Genomic DNA, 13,141 nt, shown 5'->3' on the forward strand with positions numbered 1-13,141 from the left:
CCTTAAAAACATCTTAAATTTGTCTTTTTCTGCTAAGCCCTTCTTTATTACATTTATTACCTCATAACATCTATCCCTCCCTCAGTTCATTTAAGAGTAATAAAGATAAGAATTTTATAATTTTGTTGAGTTGGTTAGTTAGTTTAAACTCTCTCATTGGTTTATTTTGTGCTTTCCAGGTTTTGTTTTCTTACTGTGACTAGAGATTATGAGGTTTCTAATCCAAGAGGACTTTACCAAGCATTGTTTTTCCAGCGTTTTTTTGTTTTTATTTTTTTATGGTCATTTCAGTGGCACAAGTACAGAGCAACGGAATTCATTCTCTGCATTTCACACATTCCCTTAGGGAGCAGTGGGCTGCAATCGTGCGGCACCCGGGGAGCAGTGTACAGTTAAGGGTCTTTGCTCAGGGACCCAGAGTGGCGGTCCGTGGGAGAGGGGTTTGAACTCAGAACCTAGGATTCCAAGTGCAATGCTCTAACCACTAGGCCGCCACTCCCCAAAGCAGGCATTAGCGTGAAGGGTCTTGCCCAAGGACCCACACTGGCAGCTCATTCCCCCCAGCTAGGATAGGAGCTGGGGGAAATGCTCTATTATTCAGTGGCACGGGTGCATTACATGATGTGGATGGATATTCTCTTTAACCACAAATGAAAAAAAAAACAATATGACATTGTCATATTGACACACTTGGGTGTTGCAGTAGAACTGCAATCTAAAACACACTTCAAACTGCCTTAGGATACTTTAGAATTGCTAAAGGACATTTAACCCTAAATAGCAGGAGTGTGTGCTTAACTCCTTAGTATCAATGAATCATGTTGACCCTTTGTGGATTAGAGAAAAAAAACATAAATCACTTAATTTTATTTATTTTTTTAAATCAACGCATTTGGTTGCTATTGGCCATGATAGTTTTGGATACATCCATGTAAGAATACAAATAAATTTAAACAAATTGTGCCTAAATTGTGCCTTAACAGGTTGTTGCAGAACCTGATTTAGGTATATTTGCCAGAAAGAAGACTTGTGGAATGTGTTTTTGATCACCTAAAATGAATAATGTCTGTTATCATAGACTCAGAAAGTGGACTTACTGAGTTTGATTTGATGGTGAGATGATCTCCTTCCTGCTCCAGAGTGATGGGTTGAGATTTTAGGGGAGGGGAGAGGGTGAGGTCCCTGTGCAACGGCCATTCCTCAAGTTCTGGCCCAACATTCAGGTTGTCCAGCATCTGTACAGAGTCTGTGGAACCTTCCCGGACCGGCCGAAGGCCCCGTGATCGCAGGCGGTTGTTTTTTGAAGAAGGGGACTCCTGACCAAGCCCCACAGTTGTCTGCAAATCAGGAGAGTGAAGCCTCATGTCTACCGTGTAGTCATTTATCCTCTCCTCGTCCTGCTCTGTGAGACGAGAATGGGCGGGGCTCCACCTGAGGGTGCTTTCAGCAGTCCAACCCCCGGTGAAACCATCCAGCCTTTGGTCAATAACAGCATGCTCAGTTAGCTTGTGGTTTGAGGGGTTGTGCTGCTTAGGATGGTGGTTGGAGTAGACGTGCTCTCGAGGATTGATGCTAGAAGAAATGTGGTCCTTCACATGGTGATTGGAGGAGATATAATCTTGAGATTTGTGATTGGAAGAGGCATGCTCAGAAGCCTTGTGATTGGATGTATTGTGTTCAAAGGCCTTGTGATTGGATAAAATGTGCACCTGTGGCTTGTAGTTGGAAGAGGCATGCTCACAGGTCTTGTGATTGGTGGAGGAATGATCCCATGTCTTATGATTAGAGGACGAGTATTCTCTTGATTTGTGATTGGAGCTGGCATGCTTAGACGGTTTTTGGTTGGAAAGGGAGTGCTCCCATGCCCTGTAATCCCGGGACTTGTGAGTGGACAAGGATTTCTCCCTTGGTTTGTGATTGGATAGAGGGACTTGCTCGTGTCCATTGATTTGGGTCTCCTGCTCTTCCAGCAGAGAGGGCGTGGTTGAGCGGCTGCTGGCTCCCCGCTCAGGATATAAGTCATCAGTCCAACTGTCAGCACCCGGCCTCTGCAGGTCCATCCCGCGCCCCTCTACCAACACCTGAATTTCAGCCCCGCCCTGATCGTCCACTGCGCTCTGCCGCATGAAGCAGGCGTTTCTGGGACGGTGGACGTGCTTCTGCGGGCTGCGAAGGGGCGAGGTGGGGACGCTCAGCACGGGGCTCAGATCAGGTGTTATTACAGGTGGCGTGGTGTCCGGAGTGCACAGCTCTGGACTGTCTGTTCCTGTGGAGATGACCTCATGGTCTTTGTCCTTGGCGTCCTGGTGTTTGAGAGTCTGAAATTCGAGCCCTAGGAGAGCAGGAGAACAGGACCGGTGAATTAATTTGGCAAAGATCCACTGAAAAACCCACAGTGTGAAGGTGTTACAGGCATGCAGGGAAGCAAAGAGGCAATGAGCTTCAACAAAATGAACCTTATGTACTGATTTATAGAGGATTATTGAAGAAAATGGTTTAATTTTATATGATTTCACGACAATAAACACTTTGGTTTTTACATATGAACATGTTTAATGACTAAATCTCCCGAATGATCAGATCAGGATGTGCTTTCTGGGCTCAATTCTCCACAACTCATGTCCGATTACAAAAAAAAACTATTTAGCTCTGGAAATTTAATTATTACAGATTATTCTAATGTGAACTACAAGATCTCAGACAAAAATATTTATAACCAAATTTTACCTTTAATGTGACATAATTATCCTAAAAAAAAACAAACAAATGAACACACAAGGATGTTTTTTGAAAATAATAAGAAAACCTTTATACATATACGTTTGAAAAACCTTTGTGTGTCTTTCAGCTGCTCTTATGAAGTCTTGTCCATAGGACTTTATAGGTGACTCCACAGATATTCGATTTGATTTGGTTCTGTACTGTGCCTTGGCTGTTCCATCACTCTTGTAAAGTTACTCAGGTTGAATTTTATATCCAGTTGGATTCACTGTGATCCTAATAACCTAATAAAATCTTTATTTTGTAGATCTCTGGCAGACAATGGGTCGAATCAAACTTTTATTTGGAGCTTTACCTGATCTTAATAAAGGGGGTAGTTCTAGTTCCATTTTAGGAAAGTTAGCAGGAGACAGTATGTCAGAACTGAGCGTTTCCTTTGGAAAAAAATCGTTTTACTTCCAACCCTGCCAGTAAGTCCAAACATTAAAAAGGTGCATTCCAAAGCAGTGTGTAACTAAAACACCTCTAAAATTCACAACATGAATTAATGGTGTTCAAAGAGAATCCATCCATCCATCTTCCCCTGCTTAGTCCTTTTGAGGGTCGTGGTGAGGCTGGGGCCTATTTGTGATAGTCTACATGCGAGAGTTGGGGTAAACTCTGGACAGGTCGCAAGTCTGTCGCAGGGCAACACAGAGACACACAAAGACACACAACCATGCACACACATACTCACACCTGAGGAGAATTTAGAGAAGCCATTTAACCTAACAGTCATGTTTTTGGAGTGTGGGAGGAGGCCAGAGTACCCAGAGAGAACCCACGGATGCACATGAAAAAGATGCAAAATTCATGCAGAAAGGGTCCTTTACTGGCCCAAAGGCCAGTAATCGAACCCGGAACTTTATGCTGCAAGGCAACATCGCTACCCACTGCTTCACCATGCAGCCCCTCAAAGAGAATCATGTTAGTTAAATGCTTTCCATTTTTATAGATATCTAAAGCTGAGACACAAAAACTACACAAGAAGTACGTGTATGAGCTATGAAGGACCCACAACTGCTTTAGTAATTAGAGCAGCTGTACGTATGCATGTATTCTCACCATTGCCATATATGTGAAAGGAGGGCGAGAGCTCTTTGGCAGTTATCCGGGCCAGTCGGCACTCCTCCATCGCTTTTTGTGCCACCCTTTCAGCAGCCTCCGCCTTCCCACGGGCGTGGCTCATCCTTAACCAGACAGCAGACACAGTAATAAAGGTCAACATTTCTCATACTATTAGTTCTCTATATGTGGGTTCATGCTTTTTTTTTTTATTAAAAGCTTATATATATATATATATATATATATATATATATATATATATATATATATATATATATATATTAGGCTTAAATTAGCATTTTTTCAAGTTTCTCTTCATGCACACACTGTTACTTTCAATTTATTTTATTTTCAGTGCTTGCTTTTCACTAATCTCACGGCAAATCATTCAAGTAAGACCCCTAAATCAATGATAATAGGCAGTTTTGTACAAGCAGATTGTGATGAGAAGAAAATTGAGCATAATTTACAAAATAAAGAAAATATATGATGTGGGTTTCTTTTTTTCTTTTTTTTTTACAAATAAAAGCATATTTTAGGCTTGTTGTCCATTCATATGGCTAATAGTTATGAAATGATCACATTTTGAAAAATATTACCGCCATCTTGGGCATTGGTTAAAGATGTAATTATAAACATCTGAATGCAACAACCATATCATGGGAAAGGATGGGCAATACGGACTGCAATACATAAAATATATTTAAGGCAATAGTGAGAAAAGCAACAAATTATATTGAAAAAATCTACTGACTATAAATGTATCAATTCATACAACCAGAGCTTCACAAATACTGCTCTAAAATATATTATTCTATTATGTTTCAACACTTGCATTAGGATAAATGGTAAAATGGCAAATGGCCTGTACTTCCCTGGGGCAGACTGACAGAAACGAGGCTGCCTTACAATCATCACCCCAGGTTTCTCTGTTCAAGTTTGGTGAAGTGTCTGAGTTAACAACTAAAATGCAATAAATACATTCTACTAGTTACAGGATGAATCTCTACAGTAATCCCCTGCCGAGCCACCGTCCCAAAACTCTGATCACAATAATGTATCTTTCAACAGCCTGCAGGAATTATTGTCAATTACAATATTATTTACAAATGCTGCTAATGCTGCTTTATGTATACTCACTGCACACTTCTCCACTGCTGAAGGAAAAGTACTTTTAAAATTTGTTTAAGGGTGGCTGCAGAACATTTGGGACATGAAATACTTGGATAATGTACAAAATTATTTATTTCGATGTCACTGCATTTACCGTAGTGTGGGCCAGTCTTAAATGGTACAGGATGAGTAAAGAAAACTGAGATTTTTGGCAAGAACCACAAATTCAGAAGGGTTTCAACATAATGGTTGAAAAGAAAACTCTGAGCTAGTTTCAGAGATAAAAATAACTGCAGTGGCCCAGTTAATTACCTGACTTGAATCCAATTGAAAATCTATAGAAAGAACTAAAAATCAGAATGCCTGTAAGAACCACCTGAACCTTCTGGATCTAAAACAAAAAAAAAGAAGCATTTGACTGAATTCTCCATCCATAACACAAGGAAAACTCTAAGCTTCTGTTTGGACTAATGACAATTCAGTCCAAAAGCCAAATGTGTTGGTGTAAATAACACAACCTTTCATGGGGTCAACAGTAAGAACACTATCCTGGGTTGAAAAGGAACTCCGGACTGCTGTATGGAATACGGACAACCTTTCGTATGTCATGGGTGATGCTTGTCAAATAGAGACTACAACCTTCTGAGGAATTTAAAAAAGGACTATTTACACAAAAGTAACAAATGGCTGAGGCTTCCCTTTAATAAAACCAAACATATGATGTTGTGTCCATTAGCATGTGTCAAACAGAGTAAATAAGTAGAAATAATGTTTTTTTGGTTTAATTTCAGTTGGGTTGTTCTTATAAGTTCCGTCTCACAAATGATTGTGGGCAACTGTGAATCTTCAAAGCATGACAGAGGAACGTGAGGAAATTTGTGGCTCTATCTGAATACCTCAAATTCGTAAGGACACCTAATGCTATCTGAATGGTGCAGGTTGTATGGTAATTATGAAGGAGCTGTTTGCAGAAGCAGGAATGCTTCCTATTGGTAGTTCATTAAGCATAGGGACCTCCTTCTAGCCACTGCTGTGAAGCTGTTTGGTTGCCCACAATTCTTTGAAAGGCTGTAGAGGCACAGCTCACCATTACAAATTACATTTATTCTTCAAGTGTGCATTGTGAGACACATGCTAATCTACACTCTTTAATATTTCTTTTGGTTTTAAAGGGAAGAGCTTAAAGCATTCACTACATTTCTCTGACATTTTGTGACACCAAAAAACAGGTGTCAAACATTTTTTCCAAAAATGTTTGACACCTATCTATGGAGCTAGATCAGTCTCAATTTTAACAAATACACATATGGGATTCATACATGCACAGCACAAGATGTGCATGTGTGGATCTTGTCCTGTGCATGTATGAATCACATATGTGTATTTGTGAAAATTGCAACCGATCTTCCTCCATACCTACCCAATAGTCTGCCAAATTTTGCAGCTTTTATTGGACTAATCTGTAGCTGAAGCGCTGATGTTTTTAAGCACCTGGAGGCCCATCCTCCAAATCATATTTCAAGTGAAATGTAAATCAGTGAACCAACCGTTGTTCTCCTATGTACACTCAACAAAAATATAAACACAACATTTTTGGTTTTGCTCCCCTTTTTATGAGATGAACTGAAAGATCTAAAAATTTTCCACATACACGATCTGACCAATTCCTGCAAATATTGTTTACAAACCAGTCTAAATCTGAATTATCTCCATTGCTGAGAACATGCATCCCACTTCACAGATCCAACCAGCCTCACTATCGCAGACCAAATGTAACCTAACCAGCCCAGAACCTTTACATCCAACATGTTCACCTTCAAGATCATCTGAGGCCAGCCACTAGGACAGCTGCTGAAACAATCGGTTTGCATCAACAAAGAACTTATGCACAAACTGTCAGAAACTGAAGCTAATCTGCATACTGTTGCTCTCATCAAGGTCTACACCTGACTTCAGTTCGATGTTGTAACCAACTTGAGTGGGCAAACCAAATTAACTGGTGTCTGGCACATTGGAGGTGTCCTCTTCTCAGATGAATCCCGGTTTACACTGTTCAGGGAAAATGGCAGACAAGGTGTGTGGCATTGTGTGGGTGAGCAGTTTTCTGATGTCAGTGTTGTGGATCGAGTGGCCAGTGGTGGCAGAGGCGTTATGGTATGGGCAAGCTTCTGTTATGGACGAAGAACAGAGGCGCATTTTACTGATGGAATTTTGAACAGAAATACCGTTCTTGGAAGCTGAAAACGTCCCAGCTCTTGCACGGCTGGCATTCTCACCGGACATGTCAACCACTGAGCATGTTTGGGATGCTATGGATCGGTGGATATGGCAGTGTGTACCAGTTTCTGACAATATCCAGCAACTTTGCACAGCCATTGAAGAGTGGACCAACATTCCAAAGGCCACAATTGATAACATGATCAACTCTATGCGAAGGAGATGGGTTTCTCTGCGTGAGACAAATGGTGGTCACACAAGATACTGACTAGTTTTCTGAGTCCCCAGACACGCATCAGTGAACTGTTCCCACTGCCATACAACCCAATTTAAACAGGTTTTACAGTCAGTGTGAAAGGCACAACTGTCCACTTATCATGGTGTCTAATCAGCAGCTTGATATGGCACACCTGTGAGGTGGGATGGATTATCTCAGCAAAGGAAAAGTGCTCATTATCACAGATTTAAACTGGTTTGTGAATAATATTTCAGAGAAATTGTGATATTGTGTAATTGGGAAAAACATTTAGATATTTGATTTCATAAAAAATGGGAGCAAAATCAAAATTGTTGCATTTATATTTGTGTTGTTCGTAGCTGGAGTCAGTTGTATGATATAGGTTTTTGTTTGGACACTTTAATCACAATGAGTGTGCCTGTGTGACCTCTTCAAAATTAGTTAAATTTTTTTGTAGTTCTTTCCAGAAGGCTTTAGTGTCAATTTGACCAGCATCATTATTTTTTATGTCCGTCACTTGATGACGTCCATAGGGTAGAAGGCTGCATAGCAATCCAGAGTTTCTTTCTTATCCTGAATAGTGTTTTTACAGTTGACCCAGCAAAAGGTGAAGGAATAGGCGGCTCTTACTGTTGACCAGGCAAAAGGTGAAGGAATAGGAGGTAGGAACAGCAGGTAGGAGCTATAATTTGATCAAGCTTCTATGTTAAATAAGCTATGGATAGGAAGCATCCAGCTTCCTTTCCCTAGATCCTTTCCTGCCAGCACTATTTGGACAGCAGTTATGGTGAGCGCTGATGCATTTTGTTAAGAGTACTTACCAATTTGTAGTATTCAGATTGAGCCCTTGATTCAGAAACACAAACCTGGCCGTTTGTCGCACGTAGATCTGTCCAGACCTAAGTGGCTTAAAACTTTTCCACTCTGAGAGCATTGTTCAAATGTAGCAGGTCTTGCCACTGCTCTGTTAGAACAGGACCCTTTAATGGTCATGAAGTTTGTTGGATATACCAAAACCTAACTGCACCTAAAGGGGCCGAAGAACTTTAGAAAGCCTAGAGAACTACTCTACAGACCAGCTTAAAGATTACATGTCTGGCTACGTATTAAGAATGTTGTTGTAACATCTTGTGCTTTTTGGGATATGCAGTGTTAGGACCATCTTACCGTGACATTGCGATCTCTGCTTTCTGCTTGGCGATGTCTGCAGCCTTCTCTGCTGCCTCCACAGCTCGGTCCACTTTCTCTCTGATTTTACTGGCTCTGAGTGGGATCAAGTTTTTACGTTTACCGCTCACCAGCAAGTTCTGCTTGTACTTTCCTTCCTCTTTGGTGCCATCGGGGAAGGTTGTGCACCCATACCCGTGCCTCTTGTTGCCTGACCACTCTCCTGCATAGTGCAGCCCATCAGAGCGCCGGCTTACACCCCAGCCAGCCCTTTGGTCGCTGCGCCACTCCCCGGCATACATTTCCGTGACAGTGGCGTCGACTGGAGCACCCTGCTCACTCTCACTGGTGTTGGAGTGGATGTCAGAGGCAGCAGAGCTGACAGTGCTCATACCAGCCTCGCTACAGAAGGAGCTCTGCTTGCTTAGCTGACTGGCAAGGGAACTTTTGGACTCAGAGCGACGAAGTTTGAGCCCACTGAGAATGGACTGCCTAAATCGACCTTTTCTCTTTCTCTGCCGCTCTGCCTCACTTGGAGCCGTCAAAGCGAACCCGCCTCGACCAACCGGACTTCCTGCTAGCCCGGCAACCACCCCGTCTGTGGGTGTGGTGGCCACCCCATCCTCCAGTGCAGCTGGCGGTCCGTGGCTGTGCTCAGAGCGCAGGGAGTTTATGGATGTTCTTAGAGGGAAGAAGATGACGGCTGCCATGCCATATGGGACGCTTTGTCGTACACCATAGCCATGACGCATCCCGGCCAGCCACTGACCCTGATAGGTCCCTGAGAGACAGAAGACATGGTAGAAGTTAGTCTTTAAGCATAATACAGCCTTTGTGTTTTTAAGACTGCAATATTTTCCAGGAAACAACATCAATGGCAACAAAAATAAATACAATTTTTTAAATCACCACCAGGAAGCTTTCGTTTCAATGATCAAAGTAATGTAGATGATAAAACACAAATTAGCCCCAAACCATTAGCGTATCTTTAATATTATTGGTCTAAACTCCCAAATTATCAGTTTGGCTTACTTTGCTTCTAAACATGTTTGTTGATTCATTTACAAAATGTCTTAAACTACAAGTAGTATTTCAAAGGAATTAATTTAGCAATATTTTTGACACTGAAAGCTTATGCTTTTATTGCAGAAATTTTAGAAAAAACATTAATAAATAAAACCTACACAAATGGATACCCTAAATCATTCTAAAATGCCAATATGAAACAGGCTATTGAACGCTACAGGTATTCCAAGTTGTGAAATTGCACTGCTAAACAGAACAAGGTGATTGTGTTCAATCATAATGATATGAAGAAATATAAACTCAGCATTAATTCATGGTTATATGGTATCATCCAAACTTCAGAATATGGTTTCTACATCAAAAGGCTAGCGGCAGATTATAAAAGATAATGGTATTATATTACACTGAGATGCATTACTTGAAGTTTTGAATGTGAGACAATATAAAATTATAGCAAATGATCTTATAAATATCCTTTTGTAACTTGGAGTTAAGTCAATTTATAACATTAATGAATATTTATGCTTATATGAAGTTTATTTCGGTTTATAACAAGAAAATAAAAAAAACTGTTTGGTTTCTCCTACATATTGCTCACTGTATTCACCCACCTCCACATTTTCTACAGTGCAGGAAGTTTTTTTTTTTCTTTAGCTCCTATATCAACATCCTCATGTCTTAGCAGAGGGTATATTTAATCACAAATAATTCTAGTCTTCGAAAATGCAATGCAATAATTTTTTTTGTTAAGAAAATATACATTAGTGTGGGAAATTCCCATCACTGAATGCACACATTTTACCGAATGTAAATGTAGGAAAACTAAATACCTCTGAGAGATGCCATTCATTCAGTAAAGCTATTTTAAAGGCAAATTTTTCCATGTCTACTTTGATTTATTTACATACTTTTTTCCTAGAGATAACTCAGCTAAATAAAGACTTACAGAGTACATAGCAAGGTACAACTTTACAAATGCACTCCCTTTGTTGGTTAATAATTAGAACCCAAGTTTGCACAAATTTGATTATTTCGTATAACTTTTTGAATTTTCCCTTTCCATTTTTATGTATTCAAAAAGTTTATACATCTATCATAACTGGGGAAAACGCTGATACATTTTGAAAATTAACAAAATGAGGTAAGTTCTGATCTAATACTTGGGATTAAAATGGGACATCCCAATCAAGGGTATTTAAAATAAAAACTCTTGACTAACCTGGACTCTGACAATCTTGTTGTATGTGCATACTGCAAATTTATTGCCCTATATTGAAATTTTAAATAAATCCCAGTAAATGACACATTTACAGATTGAAAAACCATGTATCAGTAAATGCATTCGTTTTTGGGGGGCGGTTCAGAACAGTCTAAGTATTTTGCATCTTTTACAAAGACATTACAGTGAAAGAGAGGCTGTGTCAGCAGTTTTAGCTTCCTCTCTGTCATGTAACCTGCGCCATGTCCTGGGCTCAGACACCTGTCAATGTATTACTGTGGAGAAAGCAGCTGAAACACTAGTCATTACATTTTACGGTGTTCAAAGCAAAGTGCAATATTAGTGATGCAGCAAAACCAGTCCTGACTGCATACAATTTACTCAAACCACAGTGAGGTGTGTTACAAGCTAAGCTATTTTGACATCATAACATTATCCCAGAACATCAGCAAGGTTTACTGCAAGACGTCAGTTTATTGGACACCGTAGCTGTATAGGTCAACATACGTTCCTCCTGGAACAAGAATAGCTATTGCAATGAAGGAAAACAGATACTGCAGCCTCTACAACGTCAGTGGTGAGCGACTAATTTGGGATAGAATCACAATCTTTGACCAAGATTTTGTATTTGTTTCTGCTAAAGCTCAGATTAAATTCTACTAGACCATTTCCGCTGTGCACTGTAATGGACTGAGGACCTGTCCAGGGTGTTCCCTGCCTCTTGCCTGTAGACAGCTGGAAATACCAAGAGGTGCTCTTTGAACTAACTCTGGTTGGTATCAGGAACTGTTGAACTTTGAATATTTTGCACATTTCAGCTGAGACCTGCCACGTAATAATAGATGTCTTTTCAGCATCTAGTATTGGACTAAAGTGGGACAAAATCAGACCGGCCAAACAATGCCCATTCTTCAACAACTATCTCTGGATTACATCAAGACTATGACAGACACACTAGATTTAGCCTAAAAAACAATGTCTAAATGTATGATGTTTGGGGGGAAAACATCAGAATGAACAGAAAGAAAAACTGCAGAACACCAATTAGAACTTAGTCGATAAAACTAAGGCTCTAAGTCTAGGTCATTGGTGGAGGCGAGTGTCCCTATTTGCAGTGCAGGATAATGTGAGATAAAATGAGATAAAGCAAAATTCTCTTTCCTCTGTGATTAATGGTTAGCTCAGATTTTGTTTCATTTGATTTGCAAGACAGGAAAGCTCCTAAAAACTGGACTTTTCCTGATTTAACTGGATTTTTACAGTTTATCTTGATTTGTTGTTATGTTCTGTTTGCTCCCACTGGGTTATACCTAGATGCATATTTCATGCACTCACACAAACACATCATTTTGAATGTTAAATAAGTGTAGTGAAAAGGATCTAACTTCAGCTGTCTATCCAAACCAGCTTATGCAGCTACTGATCTCTGACACATTAAATCTTGTAGCAGGAACAACATTGTCTTTTTGTTTGATGTTTTTAGTTATCTCAGTATGGCTTCATTAATATTTTAACTCCTATTGGTCAGAAAAGAGCACTTTGAGGCTTCTTATTTCCTCCCTTTGCCATGGTCGATCATGTTTTCTACCTGACATTGATGAGGGCTTCTTATTATGCTAATGCTTACCCTAAACTCAGCCATTTTGATCTCACAAAGTTATTAAGTTGACTCAAGATAACTGCTCTTCACTCTGAGTATTTTAATTTCACTTTCTGTAATCTCCTTGGGCTTTTGTAAATTCCGTCTTTTATTAATTCTTCAAATTAAGACATTGACTGCCTGCATTAGGATCTCTACAAAATCTAAATTTATTTTAGCTCTTTATTACCAACAGACTGTCACAGAGATACAAATAGTTTCCCCTTGCTTTAGTTAAATTAATAAAAAAATTAAGTTTTCACTGACATAGATTAGGATTTAAGTACCGGAAGAATTTAACCAGCAGTATATATAACGTATCTGAATGCTGTGCAGTGTGAGGATTTCTAGTTGTAACCCAACAATCCATACCTCTGAGATGAAAAACAGCCAATAATTCATTGATGAGCTCTGATTGGTGTTCTGCAGGTCAGAGACTAGACACAGGTGTTCTTTCTGTTCATTAAGTGCAGGAAATCTCAGAACTATTTCTAAAACACATGGAAAAAAAGGGCCTAATTTGAAGCACATCAGCTAAAGGTAATGAACACATCTACATAATTAGGTGTTTGAAGTATCTCTTTACTTGTTTTATTAAAAAATCTAAAACTGGGCCTTGTCACATGTTGTCATATATATATATATATATATATATATATATATATATATATATATATATATATATATATATATATAT

General features: G+C 39.7%; 1 protein-coding gene across 2 annotated transcripts in view; it reads right to left on the minus strand.

Annotated features, from left to right (window-relative positions):
* The window catches only part of LOC107082792 (junctophilin-3-like), a 23,275-nt gene that overhangs the window by 2,177 nt on the left and 7,957 nt on the right, over nucleotides 1-13,141 (minus strand). The window contains exons 2-4 of one of the 2 annotated variants that reach the window (XM_015371652.1): nucleotides 8,561-9,341; nucleotides 3,826-3,950; nucleotides 1,098-2,332 (exon numbers count right to left, since the gene is read on the minus strand). In XM_015371652.1, the coding sequence (XP_015227138.1) occupies nucleotides 1,098-2,332; nucleotides 3,826-3,950; nucleotides 8,561-9,341 (2,141 nt within the window). Of the gene's footprint in view, nucleotides 1-1,097; nucleotides 2,333-3,825; nucleotides 3,951-8,560; nucleotides 9,342-13,141 lie in introns of those variants that run through there. The other variant, XM_015371653.1, reaches the window with a different exon arrangement.

Source organism: Cyprinodon variegatus, unplaced genomic scaffold (genome assembly GCF_000732505.1).
Source record: "Cyprinodon variegatus isolate N-32 unplaced genomic scaffold, C_variegatus-1.0 Scaffold61, whole genome shotgun sequence".
Classification (NCBI taxonomy): Eukaryota; Metazoa; Chordata; class Actinopteri; order Cyprinodontiformes; family Cyprinodontidae; genus Cyprinodon; species Cyprinodon variegatus.